The sequence below is a fragment of the Egretta garzetta genome, unplaced genomic scaffold (assembly GCF_000687185.1).
Source record: "Egretta garzetta isolate BGI_Z169 unplaced genomic scaffold, ASM68718v1 scaffold68, whole genome shotgun sequence".
NCBI lineage: Eukaryota > Metazoa > Chordata > Aves > Pelecaniformes > Ardeidae > Egretta > Egretta garzetta.
Window position 1 is genome coordinate 4,811,739 of NW_009260774.1, and position 13,921 is coordinate 4,825,659.

At 42.5% G+C, this 13,921-nt stretch overlaps 1 protein-coding gene across 2 annotated transcripts in view; it reads left to right on the forward strand.

Moving 5' to 3' along the window:
* Positions 1–13,921, forward strand: part of SYT1 (synaptotagmin 1) — a 134,962-nt gene that overhangs the window by 117,795 nt on the left and 3,246 nt on the right. For both annotated transcript variants that reach the window (XM_035901691.1, XM_009646285.2), the window contains exon 7: positions 10,178–10,311. In XM_035901691.1, the coding sequence (XP_035757584.1) occupies positions 10,178–10,311 (134 nt within the window). The remainder of the gene's footprint in view (positions 1–10,177; positions 10,312–13,921) is intronic.

A 13,921-nucleotide genomic window follows, 5' to 3' on the forward strand; every position in this document is an offset into this window, starting at 1 on the left:
CATTCCTGCAGTATTAGCTTTCAGAGCTATTCCTAGTTTAATCATCTGAATCAAAAAACACGTCTCTCTCACATTGTCTAAGGCCGAAAGCTTACCTGAATGAGAAGAGCAGTTTATAAAGCAGAAGCAATAGGTTTTTATTAAAACCATCAGAATTATTTTGCAGCATATTGGTTCACATTTTTCTGGTGACTCCTTTATATGAGCTAAGGTAATTGGGTGTTTCCTACCCTTTCTATCACGGGTAGATGAAACGTCCTGCTGCTTTGCTATGCTATTTTTGCTATCCTCTGCTTCTCCTCCTAACTCACCTAACATTATTTTGGACCATGAGGGTGTGGAATACACGGTCGTAACTGGGTTTGCTGCATTTGAAAAAACCTCACATGCAAACAATATGATAGTTCCGTGGGTTTGATGTGAGTCAGCCTTTATCTCTGCCTTTGTCTTCTTCTGAGTGTGTTGCTTCTCAGCCTCTGTGGGAGAGGATGCAGATTACCCTTAAGCAGGGTATATTAGCTTTTTTCCATGTAAAGGCGATCACAACACAGTAGTACCATGCTGATGTGCAGTCCGGCTATAAAGCCTTACTGTGGCAATGTTGGCATCAAGAGTCTGTAGCACGAAATGTATATTCTTGCTACAGTAAATTGCTAATACGCTAGTTAGACCAGGATTTGGTTTTAATGGAGCTTCTCTGTGTTTCAGGGTTGAGTAATTCCTTTGAATAAATACTGCCACCCACTCCGATGTGGTTGCCTCGATACTAGAACTCCTATCTGTCCTCAGTGCAGCTTGAGGTTAGGACTTGTTTTGCCTCACAGCTGCCAGGTTTGGGGTTTTGTGATAGGTGGGGTTGGGGAGAGGAGCAACCAAAAGAGCAATATGTTTGTTAGCAGTCAGCAGTTTATGAAGAGGGGGGGAAAAAAAAAAAAGTGTCAACTGTTTTTAGAGAAAGAAAATGGACATGGAAGGTTGCTCCCTACCACACCGCAGTCTCCACGTTTGTCCTCAGTAAAGCTGTCTCAGCGCTTGACCATGGCAAAAATATTCTTTTTGAATAGGTGTCATCTCTACTTCTTTCTGACTGGCATTACTGCCTTTCAGTCAGTTCTTTCTATGAGCACAGCCTTTCACTACATTAAAGAAATGCCCCCTCCCCTTTTTTTTTTTTTCACTTTCTTCCAGTTATTTTTGGGTGTCTGTCCTCACCCCTGTCTCCATATGGCACAGTAATTTTCCTCAGGACAGTCATCCCAGCTATTTAAGCCTGGAAGCAGAGAGAAACATTGCCATGCAAATAGAAATCCTTGACTAAACAAAATTTGTAAATCCCCCCGTGTTTCTTTCAGTCAAGTACCCTAAAATCTTGATAGTCACACCACCAGCCAGCAGCATCACCTACTGAGATTTCTAAAGTAGGTGCCTTTCCACCATCATCCAGGATGCAGAAGAATGGCTGGCTATGTGCGGTAAATCTCCACAGGAGCAGATGCCCAAAGATGATGGTCACGCAGGCAAGGTGGGCGAGGGCGCTCAAAGAAAGGAGACCTGGCACCAGCCTTCGCTCCACTGAGTCATCAAAAGGAACACAAAAAATACAACCTCCTTCTCAGCAGAGCAGACTGAGAACCTGTTTCTCATACCTTATAACCTTGTCTCACTCTCTTGAGAGGTGGGATATGCAGGTTCAGATCCCTTCAGCCAACAGAGAGGTCTGAAGAACATTCCCAAAATCAGCAATTAGCAGTTTGACCTCTTGGCTATCAGCAAAAGAAGGGTGGAGAGAAAAAGGATGGTGTTTAATTGCTTTATTTTGTAAATCAGAGTAGATAAACCCAAAACACCCTAAGCTGGCACAGCTGTAGGAAAACAGTGGAGACTTGAAAAGGTGAAGTGTAATGCCTCTCCATCACACCTTTCCCAGATGTGTTGAGGCAGCTCTCTGCCCAGGTGTCTGGCCCTTCCAATCCCCAGCCTTTGGCACCTGATGATCCTCATGTGCTCCCTTTTTCAGCCTGATTTTTGAATTGTGGCCTCCGCTCAGCAGTATATGCCTCAGAGTGAGGTGGGGCAGTTCTGCCCCCCCTCAGCAAATATTGATACACCTCACTGCACAGCCACGTTTGGACACCCAGCACAGATCTGGAGAGCTTCAAGGTACTCACTAACAGTCCAGAGCAATACATCATTACGTGCCCAGCTCCTGTTGTTTTCTGCTAAAACATCCCCCATGCCCTGCTCTTTAACCTTGGGTTGTTTAGGTTTTTCTATATTATTTGCTTCTGCTTCTCTCTCTGCTCTTCTGCCTGTCATTATTCCTCAGTCAATGTGTATTCCTCCTTCCCCAGTTCACTTGAGGACAGTATTTTGAATCTCTCTAAGCCTCTGTGTATTATCTTCTGGTATTTTCAGTACCACCAATTTAATATAAATTTAATTATTTTTTTTTCTCTATATCATCAAAAGGCATTACGTAAATTCAAGCTCAGTAGTCTGCTGGAATCTGCTGCCTGAAGTATTGCTGGTTTGCTTTGGTTTCCATCTGAACTCCCGTACTGGAAAGTCTGCCTGTATCAGCAGCCCCCATCGATACCTTGCCACCATTTGATGTTAATGCCTCTCCCATCTTAGTTGCTATTGTATTCTTTCTATTTGTATACAAACATAACATACTACAATATGCTTTTTTATTTCTTTATTTGTTGTCTAAGGTTGCAGGTGCCCTTCTCCAGTATGCTAAAGTGCCATGCTGTCTTTCCCCCTCCTAACCGCATTCAAGCTTCACGAGCAGTCAGTTCCTCCACTTTTGGTGCAAATACAGGGGAGCAAGGTTTACTGCTTTGATGCTCATATTTTCCACGTAATCACATTTACGAAGTGCTTGGTTGAGTTGCTTTGCTTTTCCACGAGAGTATTCTGTGTTTACCCACAGCCAAAACTCAAGGTGCATTTTCCTGTTGGTTCAACCCCCGTTTGCTGCGCTGTATAAAACTATTTGTTTTGCCTGTGTGTAACTGCGCTGAAATGAACCGCTTGGATGCAGGAGAGTCAGTCAGCTGCCCTTGCTCTGGCAGCAAACTTAATCATAAGCTCGTAAGCACTAATTTGTGCTGTTTTTAAATAAGAGTTTTGGCGGCTGCTTTTTTTTTTTGCCTTTTTTTTTCTTTTTTTTTTTTTCCCCAGTTTTCTGCTGTTTTCCCCATCTGAAGCTGTAACATCCGTTGTTACGTTCCAGTTGGAAGCACTGTGGGTGGAATTGCAGAGTCGAGTGCTGGCTGAAGAGCCCTTAGGCCACTGCGAACGTTTCTCTTTCCGCTGTCAGCTCTGCGTGTTCAGCGACCTCAGTTCGGGATTCTCGCGTGAGGGAAGCGTTGGCTCGCTGTCGCTTTTACAGCACCTCCTTCTTCCCAAGGCTCCCTGGTTCTCTGAATTCAGCATTTCAGTAGCAATTTGATGTTCATCTGGCTGAACAAGAGTGGAGGATTGTTATTTTGAGACTGCTTTGCTACGCTCTCCGTTCAACTTTTTTTGTTATAGGCAGGCTGTCATTAGTTCTTATAAATACCAACCCCTTCTTCCCACTACAAATGGATTACTGGGCTCCATTATTCCTATGAGACTCTGTCTAATGTTATTGAACGTGAAATTACAAATGGTTTCATTTATAAATTACCCAGTCTTACAGCGTCTTCTTTTAAAGAAGCCGATGATGGAAATACGTAAACCAAAGTCATGTACCTTGTTACACGGTGACCTGTGAGCAGGAAGGGGCCTGATGGGCAGCGTCCTCTGTGTGTCTGCGTGCGCTGCGGCCGGCGCAGTCCTCCCGTGGGGCACAGATAGGTGTTAGCAAGTGTAATAACGAGTCTTCTAAACTAAACTGTTTGCAGCTATCAGGACCACTCTGGCAGCCCATCGGGGCTGCATGCAATTTCTCAACTCCCTTCCTGGCCAGTACGCTACTGGGTGGTTTTGGGAGGATCTGCCAGGCACACCGCTCAGTCCTCAGCCCGCTTATTGAAGGGATTGTAAAAAGTGTTTTCCTAGGGTCAGGACTGGCGTAGACACTACGCAGGAATCTGCTATCCACCTTTCCCTTGTGCACTGATGATGGACAGGCTACAGCTAAAGATTTGGCCCATAACATCAAGTAATCCACAGCCCAGTGGGGTTATGGAAACTATGAGGAGGTCCCAAGTAGCTAAATCTGAACATTAGCTGAGGACTGGACATTATGTAGCAAATCAACTTTTTTTAAAAAATAAACAATCCTGTTTTCAAGGAAATGTGAGAAGAAAAAAAAAAAAAAACCACAAACCCTATATTTTATGCCAAGAGAATTGTCTCTAATGAGAATGTTTTCCAATATTTCCCTTGAGACGTCAGCTGCTCCTTAAAAATAATGTTCCAACTCTAATTTGCTCATTTGTGGAAGAAGGTAGAAGGCTCAACAGCTTGTGTCAATGAATATAAACTATAACTTTTATGCAATCTAGAATGTACTATAGCACTTGTACTCCCTCTTAGTAATTGTACCTTACGTTGTTTCTTCCCTAGATAACACATTTTCCCCCTTTGGCTTTTCCTTTCCCTTCGAAGCTTTCCATTCGTCTGAAAAATACTAGTTTAGACAATCCAGGCACAATATCACTCTAAACTCATTATTTTAGAGACTTTAATTATCCACTCTCATCCATACATGAATAAACAAAAGGAAAAAAAAAGGGCAAATTATCCATGGCTGGGACGCCACAGGCATCATGTGAATCATCACTCTCTCGGGAGAGAAGGGTTTGTATGTCCACAGAGGGAGCATGATCCTTGGGAAAAATCAGCGAATCTGTGGGAAATCCCAGGAAAGTTTGTCCTGTTTTGCTCTGCTCTCGGAGCCCTGCTGCTTTCCATAGCACAGCTGCAGCAACTGCTGCTGTTGCTCTCCGAAGGCAGAAGCAAGCATCCAGGTATTGCTGATGCTGTCAGACTTCATCCCTGGCACAGTCTCTATAGAAAATAAAGTTGTTTGCTCTATAAAATCGCTGTTTGTCCCGCTGCCACTCCTGGAAGCCAAAAAAAGCTTTGTCTGAAGGGTGTTTGCATGGAATAGGAACAGGTTAAGGGTTCAATACTGAATCTAGCGCTGCCTCTGCTCCAGTCTAAGGCTCTGGCCTGGCCTTTCCTTGGCTTTCCACCCCGCTGCGCTGTTGCAGGATGAGAGTGATTATGGCTCTTTAGCATGGAACTAACGATCCACCCTGCAAGTCACCTCTGTCCTCACCGTGTTTTCAGAGCCATTTATAAGGCTGCATTTCCAAACCTGATTTTCTTCAGTTATTGGATCAATTGCTGAGCTCTTCAGGAATTTGTTCTGCTTCCTGGAATGGAAACTCTGCTGACACCTTGCTCTAAATGTCCGTGATGTGTGCTTTGGCACGGGTTTGGCATAAATTTTCTTCTGATGGGGAAAAACATGTATTAATTAGCACCCAGTTATCCCGAACATTTTGAAGACAAAAATACAACTGAGGGCAGTTCTAGCACTTTATTTCTTCTCGGTTTCTATGTTTGGGTTGAGAGCATCTTCTTACTACAGTTTTTATAATATGAAACTTTATTCAGCTGTATCTATGACTAGTTTGTTCTGGCTCAGTCCTTTTCCTATTAATCATGTTAGGCTTACTCGAGGCTTGTAGAGGGTTTTCTCTCTGATCCCACCGTACAGAGCTGTGTGGGATTTTTTTTTTTTTTAAACAGTTAGGCTCCCCCCGTGCACAGGTTCGGGACTGTAATTGCACACCTAGTCAAGTCCAGTGCTCTCCCTCCAGCATTTTTCAAATTTGGCAACTTTCTAGGCACTTGCTTTTCATGTTTTGATTAGATTACAGAAGCCTTACAAATATTTATCAAAGATCAGCACCATCCTTATGTTTGTGTTCAGAATAAACCGCTGTAGTAAATCTGTTCCAAGCTGAGGACTATATTGACACTTTTCTCCTGAAGATCCATACAGCTGGAAATTTGTGTGCTGAATTCTGTCCTACCTAGGTGGGAAATGATTCTTCATTAACTACCGATCCCTATAACAATTTTTTCTTCTTGAAATTCATGGGCAAGCAATCATTCTCAAGTTCCACTTTTTCCTCGGATACTGTCATTAGCCACAATTTTCTTTTGAGTTGTAGTATTTTCTTTCAGCTGTAAATTTGCTGGTTTAAAACATCTAATAACAAAGTGCATCTTGTCTGCAACATGATGATGCTGACCTAGTCATTATTTTAAAAGGGTTCTAATTGTATATATATGCCTTCTGATCCAAATGACCCCAGAGGACTTTACCTGCTGTTACATACCATTGCAGTTATCCTTTAAATAATGTATTGGCGTCTTACTGCAAACTTCAGGAAAACAAAATGTGTCAGCTAGTACCCCAATGCTTTAAAGGTGTTTGGCTAGCCTCCCTGAGGCGTTGCTGTAAAATCTATACTGCACAATTAGTTATGAATTTTACATCTTTTTAGCATTCATGGCTAGACTGTTAATGAGGGAATAAATAGCAGAATTTTATTTAATCCCACACATTGCTTAACATGAATTATTAAGCAGGGGACACAGAGCCGTTCTGTCCCCTTTGGCAGAGGGACATCCATAGTGCTCCGGATACAACATCCCTTCTTCCATATAGATGGGCAAGGTCCCTACACAGGTACCTGTGGATGTAATGTGGATCTAAATCCCTGTTTACTTGAAAGGAATAAAACTGGAGGAAAAAACAGAGTGATGTTCACCTCTTCTAACCTGAAATTTCTTCAGTGTAACTGTTTACATGAAAGCGAATATGCTGTCTTGTATCACTGGAGAGAAAGAAATATTTTGGGGTGCAATTTATTTGACCAAAGATAGATATTTACTCTGGAATGAGATAACTATCCAGAGAATATAAAGAGAAATGCTTATTTATTTTCACTGGCGTCAGATGTAGACATTTCTACTTGGTCAAAAGAATTCTGCCCTTATGCCCAGGCTATGCACTTAACAGATGATTTATCATTGCTGGGCTGGAATATCAGCGCTCTCATCCTTACTAGTCTCACTTATTCAATGAGAGTATTTACATATTAAAGTATTACTCAGTGTGAGTAATGGTGCCAGCACTGGGGTTATGTTGCAAGTAGAGAGAAGAGATGTTTCCATTAGCACTAAACCTTATCTCGGAAGAATCACTGGAGACTGGCACTTCCCAGAGGTTCTGCTTTCTTTTGATTATCCTCCCTTCTTCTAATAATTGACTCAAATTCAGAGATTTATTCATGAAGTTGCAATAAAGTCTGTGCTTAGGTATCAGGTTGTCTGCATAGATCGCAAGCAAATAGTTTACTGGAGAGTTGAGGGAGTTAGGGATAACGTCCTGGGATATGGGAGAGTGTAACTGAAGATAACGCAGCGGTGGAGGGGTCATATGAGACACAGAAGAATGGAGAGAGAGGAGAACTAGGTAAGACCAGGATACTTCAAGAAATAGGAAGAGGATGTGCAATCTAATGAGGAGAAGCTCAGTTAAAATCCCTAATGGCCCATCCGGGTACTTGAGCTGGACAACCTGTTCTGATTTGCAGCGGTTTTGTGATGAGTAAACTTATTTAATACTTTTCCTCTGAAACTAGAAAAGAAGGAACAGTATTTCAGTTAGGTGAAATTCAATTTGTATTTGGTTTGGCATGGCAATTTTACCCTTGGATGAAAAAAAAATTAGGATATGTCCTCTTCTGTGCTCCATTTGGGACCTCTGCCACTGACAGTTCTGCACTACCATGGCAATCTGGTACCACTGGGATCTTTCCCACTAAAAACCTGGCATTTGACTGAGCCTAACTTAAATCCGCAGACAGACAAACATAAGAAGCTGATCAAGACATGAAAAAGAAACCACAGAATCCCAGCTTCTGGGCCGTGTCCCATGGCCATGAGTTGTCCGGGGTCAGATTTTGCTGTAATACCAGCATGAAGACAGAATATCTAGAAAGTCAATAGAAGCAAATCACTTAAAGGGAATGTAGACGTAGACCCTGAGCATTCATGTACACTTGAATTCTAGTTTAAAAATATTTTTTTCCAAAATATGAATAGTTTCTCAAGATAGGAATATATCTGCACTGCTATATAAATTATTACTATATATTTCCTTATGGGCATATGAATAATCATCGAATCTGTGTATATTGTCTGTGCACAAGCACAGGTCAGTAAAGGATTGACTTACATTGACTGCATTTATTTTAATAGCATTCTTCAGTTCTAATCCCCTAATAATAATGTATTAGTGCACTGTTTAGCCTCCCAGCTCGCTCTAGTTACTCGAATTATATTTTAACAACATCTTATCTCATTTCCATATCTTAACACTCTACCACTGGCTCCTTGACTACTGAACTTTCTTACTATTTATTAGCTATATTAAAATGTCATTTTGCATGTCTAAACAACTGTGCATTCAGCATGGAGCCTCAGCAAAAGTAATAAGGTAGATGAGCTTTTCTCAGGTATCACCTAATATTGACGGAGTCCAGATTTACCCGTTTTCCACCTACAAAACCCTGTATGCAGTGATGTTGAACTCAGTATTCAAAAAGAAAAGAACTCTCTTGGCTTTCTGCTAGCATTTCTGCTCTACACATGATACTCCTTAATTCATATGTTGTGCAGCCAACTACCAAAATTATGCTCCCTTCAGAGGTACTATAGACTGTGATCAAGTCACTCCAGTAACGTAACTGTCCCAAACTCCTAGGTCTTCCACAGTAAAGCATATTTTGACTGTAGCAGAATGCAATTTCTCTTCTCAGACAGTCTAAGCATGAATTTCATTGCAGAGTCATAAAGCATGGTTTGCTTATAGTGATAATGTTTAATTTCAGTGTTAATTTGTCATTCTTCTGCTGTAGCCCCATCCTTTTTTCAGGAGGGGAAGGAGAAGCCCTTTCCTTTGATAGTTTTAATTCAGGCTCAATTTACGCCACAGATGACTTGTGGCTGGCTGGCTGGCTAGTGCTTTGGGTGGCTCCTATGAGCTCGCTAGAGGGAAGGCTTGCCTCGACCTACATCACAGGTCAGCTACCTACAGCCAAGGGAAGTACCTACCCAAATTTTGGTGACAGTACCATACAGGTTGTTGAAAAGGATGAGCTCGAGATGCTTCAAATGGTGCTTCACAGTAGGCCTAAACAGAAAAGTTACTGAGCTCAGTGAAGGTAGTGCTAATTAACACCACCATGAAAGAACTGCTCACTCATTCTCTAAACGGGAACATAGCTCTGGTAACAGATTAAAGACTGATAGCACCATTCTTATAAGCAGGCAAAATTTCCATTGAAAGTATAACCACTGAGATGCCACTTCACAGCAGTAACATCCATGAAAGTTTTGCTTGCGTGATGAATACCTGATGAGGTACCGAATCAGTTCTGTTCCTTAGCCATCAGAAGTCACACAAAACAACAATAGGAATTCAGGAGAGAGTAGCAAAACCAATTCATGATTTATACCGATACCGTGGCCTGCACCTCACTCTAGCTGCGTGTAGCACTAAGGTAGGGGAATGGTATTTAAAGGGCAAAGACCCTTCCTGCCATGCAATCTGTCCGTGCACCACACCCACAGACGCTGTGCTGTGTCAGTCGCAGCCAACCAGGGAGGTCAGAGGATGGGAAAACCATGGCACGGATCCCACCCCCAGGAGCGATGTGAGGAACGGCCGGGCAGTTGCAGAGCAGCCAGCCACCCTGGCCCTGTGCTCACCGTCCCTGCATTCGGCAGTGCTCACGGCTCTTGGGAAAACCACCCCACAGCCCTGTTGCCAAAAAATGTTGGCAGTAAATAAATAAAGTAAAAACATTTCCAGAATGGTTAATGAGCTACAGAACAAAGTTAGGTGGGAATTTACCCCTCCCTTGCGGTGTTAAGGAGATGATGCAATAAATGTTTTGTACCTTTTTCCATCAGGAACACCTTGCAATCATACAGGAGTTTTTCTATAGTGAAAATTAGGACTTTGTTTAAATACAAGCTGTTCATTGCTAAAGGTCTTTCTGTTTTCATCGAGTCTTAAATTTGTGGCATTAGAATCTGTAGATAAGACACTGCACTACCGTTCTTAGCTCTACTTCTCCTCTTCATTCCTTAGATCCCTATGTGAAGATCCATCTGATGCAGAACGGTAAGAGGCTGAAGAAGAAAAAGACTACAATTAAAAAGAACACTCTGAATCCCTACTACAACGAGTCTTTCAGCTTTGAAGTACCATTCGAGCAAATTCAGGTAATGTCAAATAGTGTTTTGTCTTCCCTCTGCTTTCCATTTCTCAGCCCTTATAAATATTTAACAGGAATCTTGTTAATTATCACGTGTGCATGCCTTCATTAGCACCTAGGTGCCAGCCCTGTGCTACATTAGATGAGTGTGACTGCTTCAAGAGGGAAATGATAAAATGCACAGTACTTATGAAGCTTTGATTCATCAGTGAGAAACGGATAACTGACGTTTTCTGTTAACACAAATGGATTCTCAAAAAAAAAAATCCACAGGGAGATAGCGAAGGAATGTGCCAGCAAAAAAAAAAAGTATAGGGATAAAAGAAAAGGCATATATAGCAATTTTCCCCAAATTATTTGAAATAATAAATTGGCATCATCAGTCACATTTGTGTTCCCTGTGCATTTATCGGTCCTGTTTGTTGAAAGTACTGCAGCAACCCTCTTAAGGAAAACATATCATTCAATCAGTTTTTTTCAGTCGTTCAACACACCATGAAAACTTTCTTGGCGATTCCTGTGCTCCTTGGAAAAAGACATCCGAGAACCTCCGGGGTCAGTACTACAGTGCCTGTTTTCTTGGCACCTCGGGGGAGCTCCAGCAGTTGTCCAGGTGCTACTCCTAGAGAGTTCAGTGCCTAAAGTTAGGGGCCTCAGAAGTCAGCACAGTGAGCTGGAAGTCACCTACATTAGCAGTGGAAAATACCAGGATGAGGCATCATGTCATTTTTGTTCAGGTACTCAGTTATCTACCTTTGGGCTACTGGGAGGCAAATCATCTGTCACTCATGAGTGTGAGATTTAACATCTTCTAATGTTAACTAACCTTTTCTCACAAGAGAGAAGGTCTTCTTAACCATCTCAGGAGGCACATGGGAAACCCACATCCAACTCGCTCCCTTCCCTAAGTGAATTGGAACCTGTATCTTCAATGTCTTAAGCAAGTGCTCTTATCGCCTGTGCCCATGGCTTGTGTTGGGAGTGCAACATCATTTCTGCATAAATAATAAGTATATGATTGGCTGCGGATCATAAGGGCACCTGTTGGTTGGGTGGTTTGCTTGGAAAGGGAGAGGCTTTGGTCTCTGGTCTGATCTAAGTAATGTAAACCACATCAAGATTGGTTGGTACCGGCCTCCTCCATTTCTGTTAAGCCTTTACCATTAGTGTTAAACGATTCTGTTATTTTGTTCACTTGTTAAAGCGTACTTTGGCAGGGCAAGATGTGTTGGTTTAAATACCCTCAGAAAAGGACTGCACATTGGCTTCCCACCCGCCCCGGGAAGCTCTGTGACTGTGGAGATGTATAGGAAGATATAGCAAGCTGTAGTAGGGCCAGCTGTGTTAGGACAAGGGGTAATGGTTTTAAACTAGAACAGGGTAGGTTCAGGCTGGAGGTAAGGAAGAAATTTTTTACAATGAGGGTGGTAAAACACTGGAACAGGTTGCCCAGAGAGGTAGTGGAGGCCCCATCCCTGGGAACATTCAAGGCCAGGTTGGATGGGGCTCTGAGCAACCTGATCTAGTTAGCAGTGTCCCTGCTCACTGCAGGGGGGTTGGACTAGATGACCACTAGTGGTCCCTTCCAACCCTAAACATTCTATGATTCTATGATTCTAAGACTATAGCTTTTCTCGGTGGAGCTGAGTATGGAAAGTGTACTTTCAGGGCCCTCCCAGTTTGAATGACCCTAATTAAAACAGTCTGGGAATACATCCTTCTGTGGCTTGTAAGAGGGATCTAGGTAGGAGTTAGGTGCTTCACTGCTATGAGGGTTTAAATAGTTTGGGCCAAATTTGGAGCCAGAAGAGATTGCCTGGGAAAACTCCTGGGCAATAGGGACACACAGACACCTCTTGATTAGATAAGAGCATGGTATGGGTTTTGAGATTCTGTGTCTATCTCACTTTGATTGATAGCAACTGTACTGGAGAGAAGCCCAAGAGCCAAGGCCTACATTTCAGCTGTATGCTTGGTTTTTATTGACTTGGTGCCAACAAAGATAATAAAACTAGACAAGGTGAGGCGCTAGGAATAGTGACTTGGATGCATGACTAGCCTGTTCAAGAGTTTCTTCATGCCCCACAGCATGTACAGGTGTCTGTGGACTCCAGGAATCAAAAAGTGGGAAATCCAGTGGGGCCTAATTCCCATTGATTTTAATGAAAGCTGGTCTGTGTGCTTGTGAAAAATCTCATAACAAGCATCAAAGACCCAGAGGCAAAAAAAAAAAAAATCAATCAAATTGAGCTTCTCTGGCAACTTAGGCAACAAATGTCTTGATTTCCAAATAGGGACAGGACTGGGGAACTGGAATGGGCACCTCCAAGTTATCGGATCTGATCTTTGGCATGGTTAGGTGCATTCTGTAGGTACTTGGCCATTTTGCCTTCTAATTGTGCATCGGTTTTGTAAGGTGGATATGGGCCCTTTAAAAAGTATTGTGGTTTAGCAGTTTAATGTTTTACGCTTTTTTTGAGAAGTTTATTAGAATGACTTTATAGCTATTTACTTCAGTATATAGCCTCAATTTAAAATCTGTAATTATGGACTTTGGTCATATGCCAATGTATTTTGTAGTTAGTTATAAAAGACTATATTTAGAGGTGATTTCATTATGGTTACTGAAGTGATTTCATCATTGGCAAATTAAATGTTACTTAGTCTTTGTATGGTAAGAATCACTGTGACTTTGCGGTAATTCATGTAAAAGCCATTAAGCAAACTTTCACAGTCAAATAAAAAAATAACGGTTATACAAGTTTCATGATGGTTAGAGCACAAAGACAAGGGAGAGCATGGAGGGTAAGCAGCTTGATAGCAGCACACCTATGTAATTTAAAATGGGCCAAACATTACATTTTCAACAATTTAATAGTGAATATGCACCCTAGGTCTTAAGGGAAAGAAAGTGATGTCTTGATAGGTAACGGGTGAACACCACTAGGAAGTCAAATCCTGTTGCTACAGGCAGATCAAGCATGTGTTCTGCTGTTTGCAAGACGGATAGGTTATGTCAGGTTATGCAGAGAGGAAATCAGAAAGGCAAAAGCCCAGCTGGAATTTAACCTGGCCACTGTTGTAAGGGATAATAAGAAAAATTTTTATAAATATGTTAACAGCAAAAAGAGAGCTAGGGAGAACCTCCATCCTCTAGTGGAAGCAAGGGGGAACATTGCCACTAAAGACGAGGAAAAGGCAGAGATACTCAACGCCTTCTTTGCCTCGGTCTTTAATGGCCTGACGAGTTATCCCCAGGGTACCCAGCCTCCCGAGCTGGAAGATGGGGATGATGAGTGGAATAAACCCCCCATAATCCAGGAGGAAGCAGTCTTTGACCTGCTATGCCACCTGGACATCCACAAGTCTATGGGGCTAGAGGGGGTCCACCCAAGAGTGCTGAAGGAGCTGGCAGAGGAGCTTGCCAAGCCACTCTCTATCATTTATCAGCAGTCCTGGATAACAGGGGAGGTCCCAGATGACTGGAGGTTGGCAAATGTGACGCCTATCTTCAAGAAGGGCTGGAAGGAGGATCCGGGGAACTACAGACCAGTCAGCCTGACCTCAGTACCGGGGAAGATTATGGAGAGGTTCATCTTGAGTGTGCTCACCAGGCA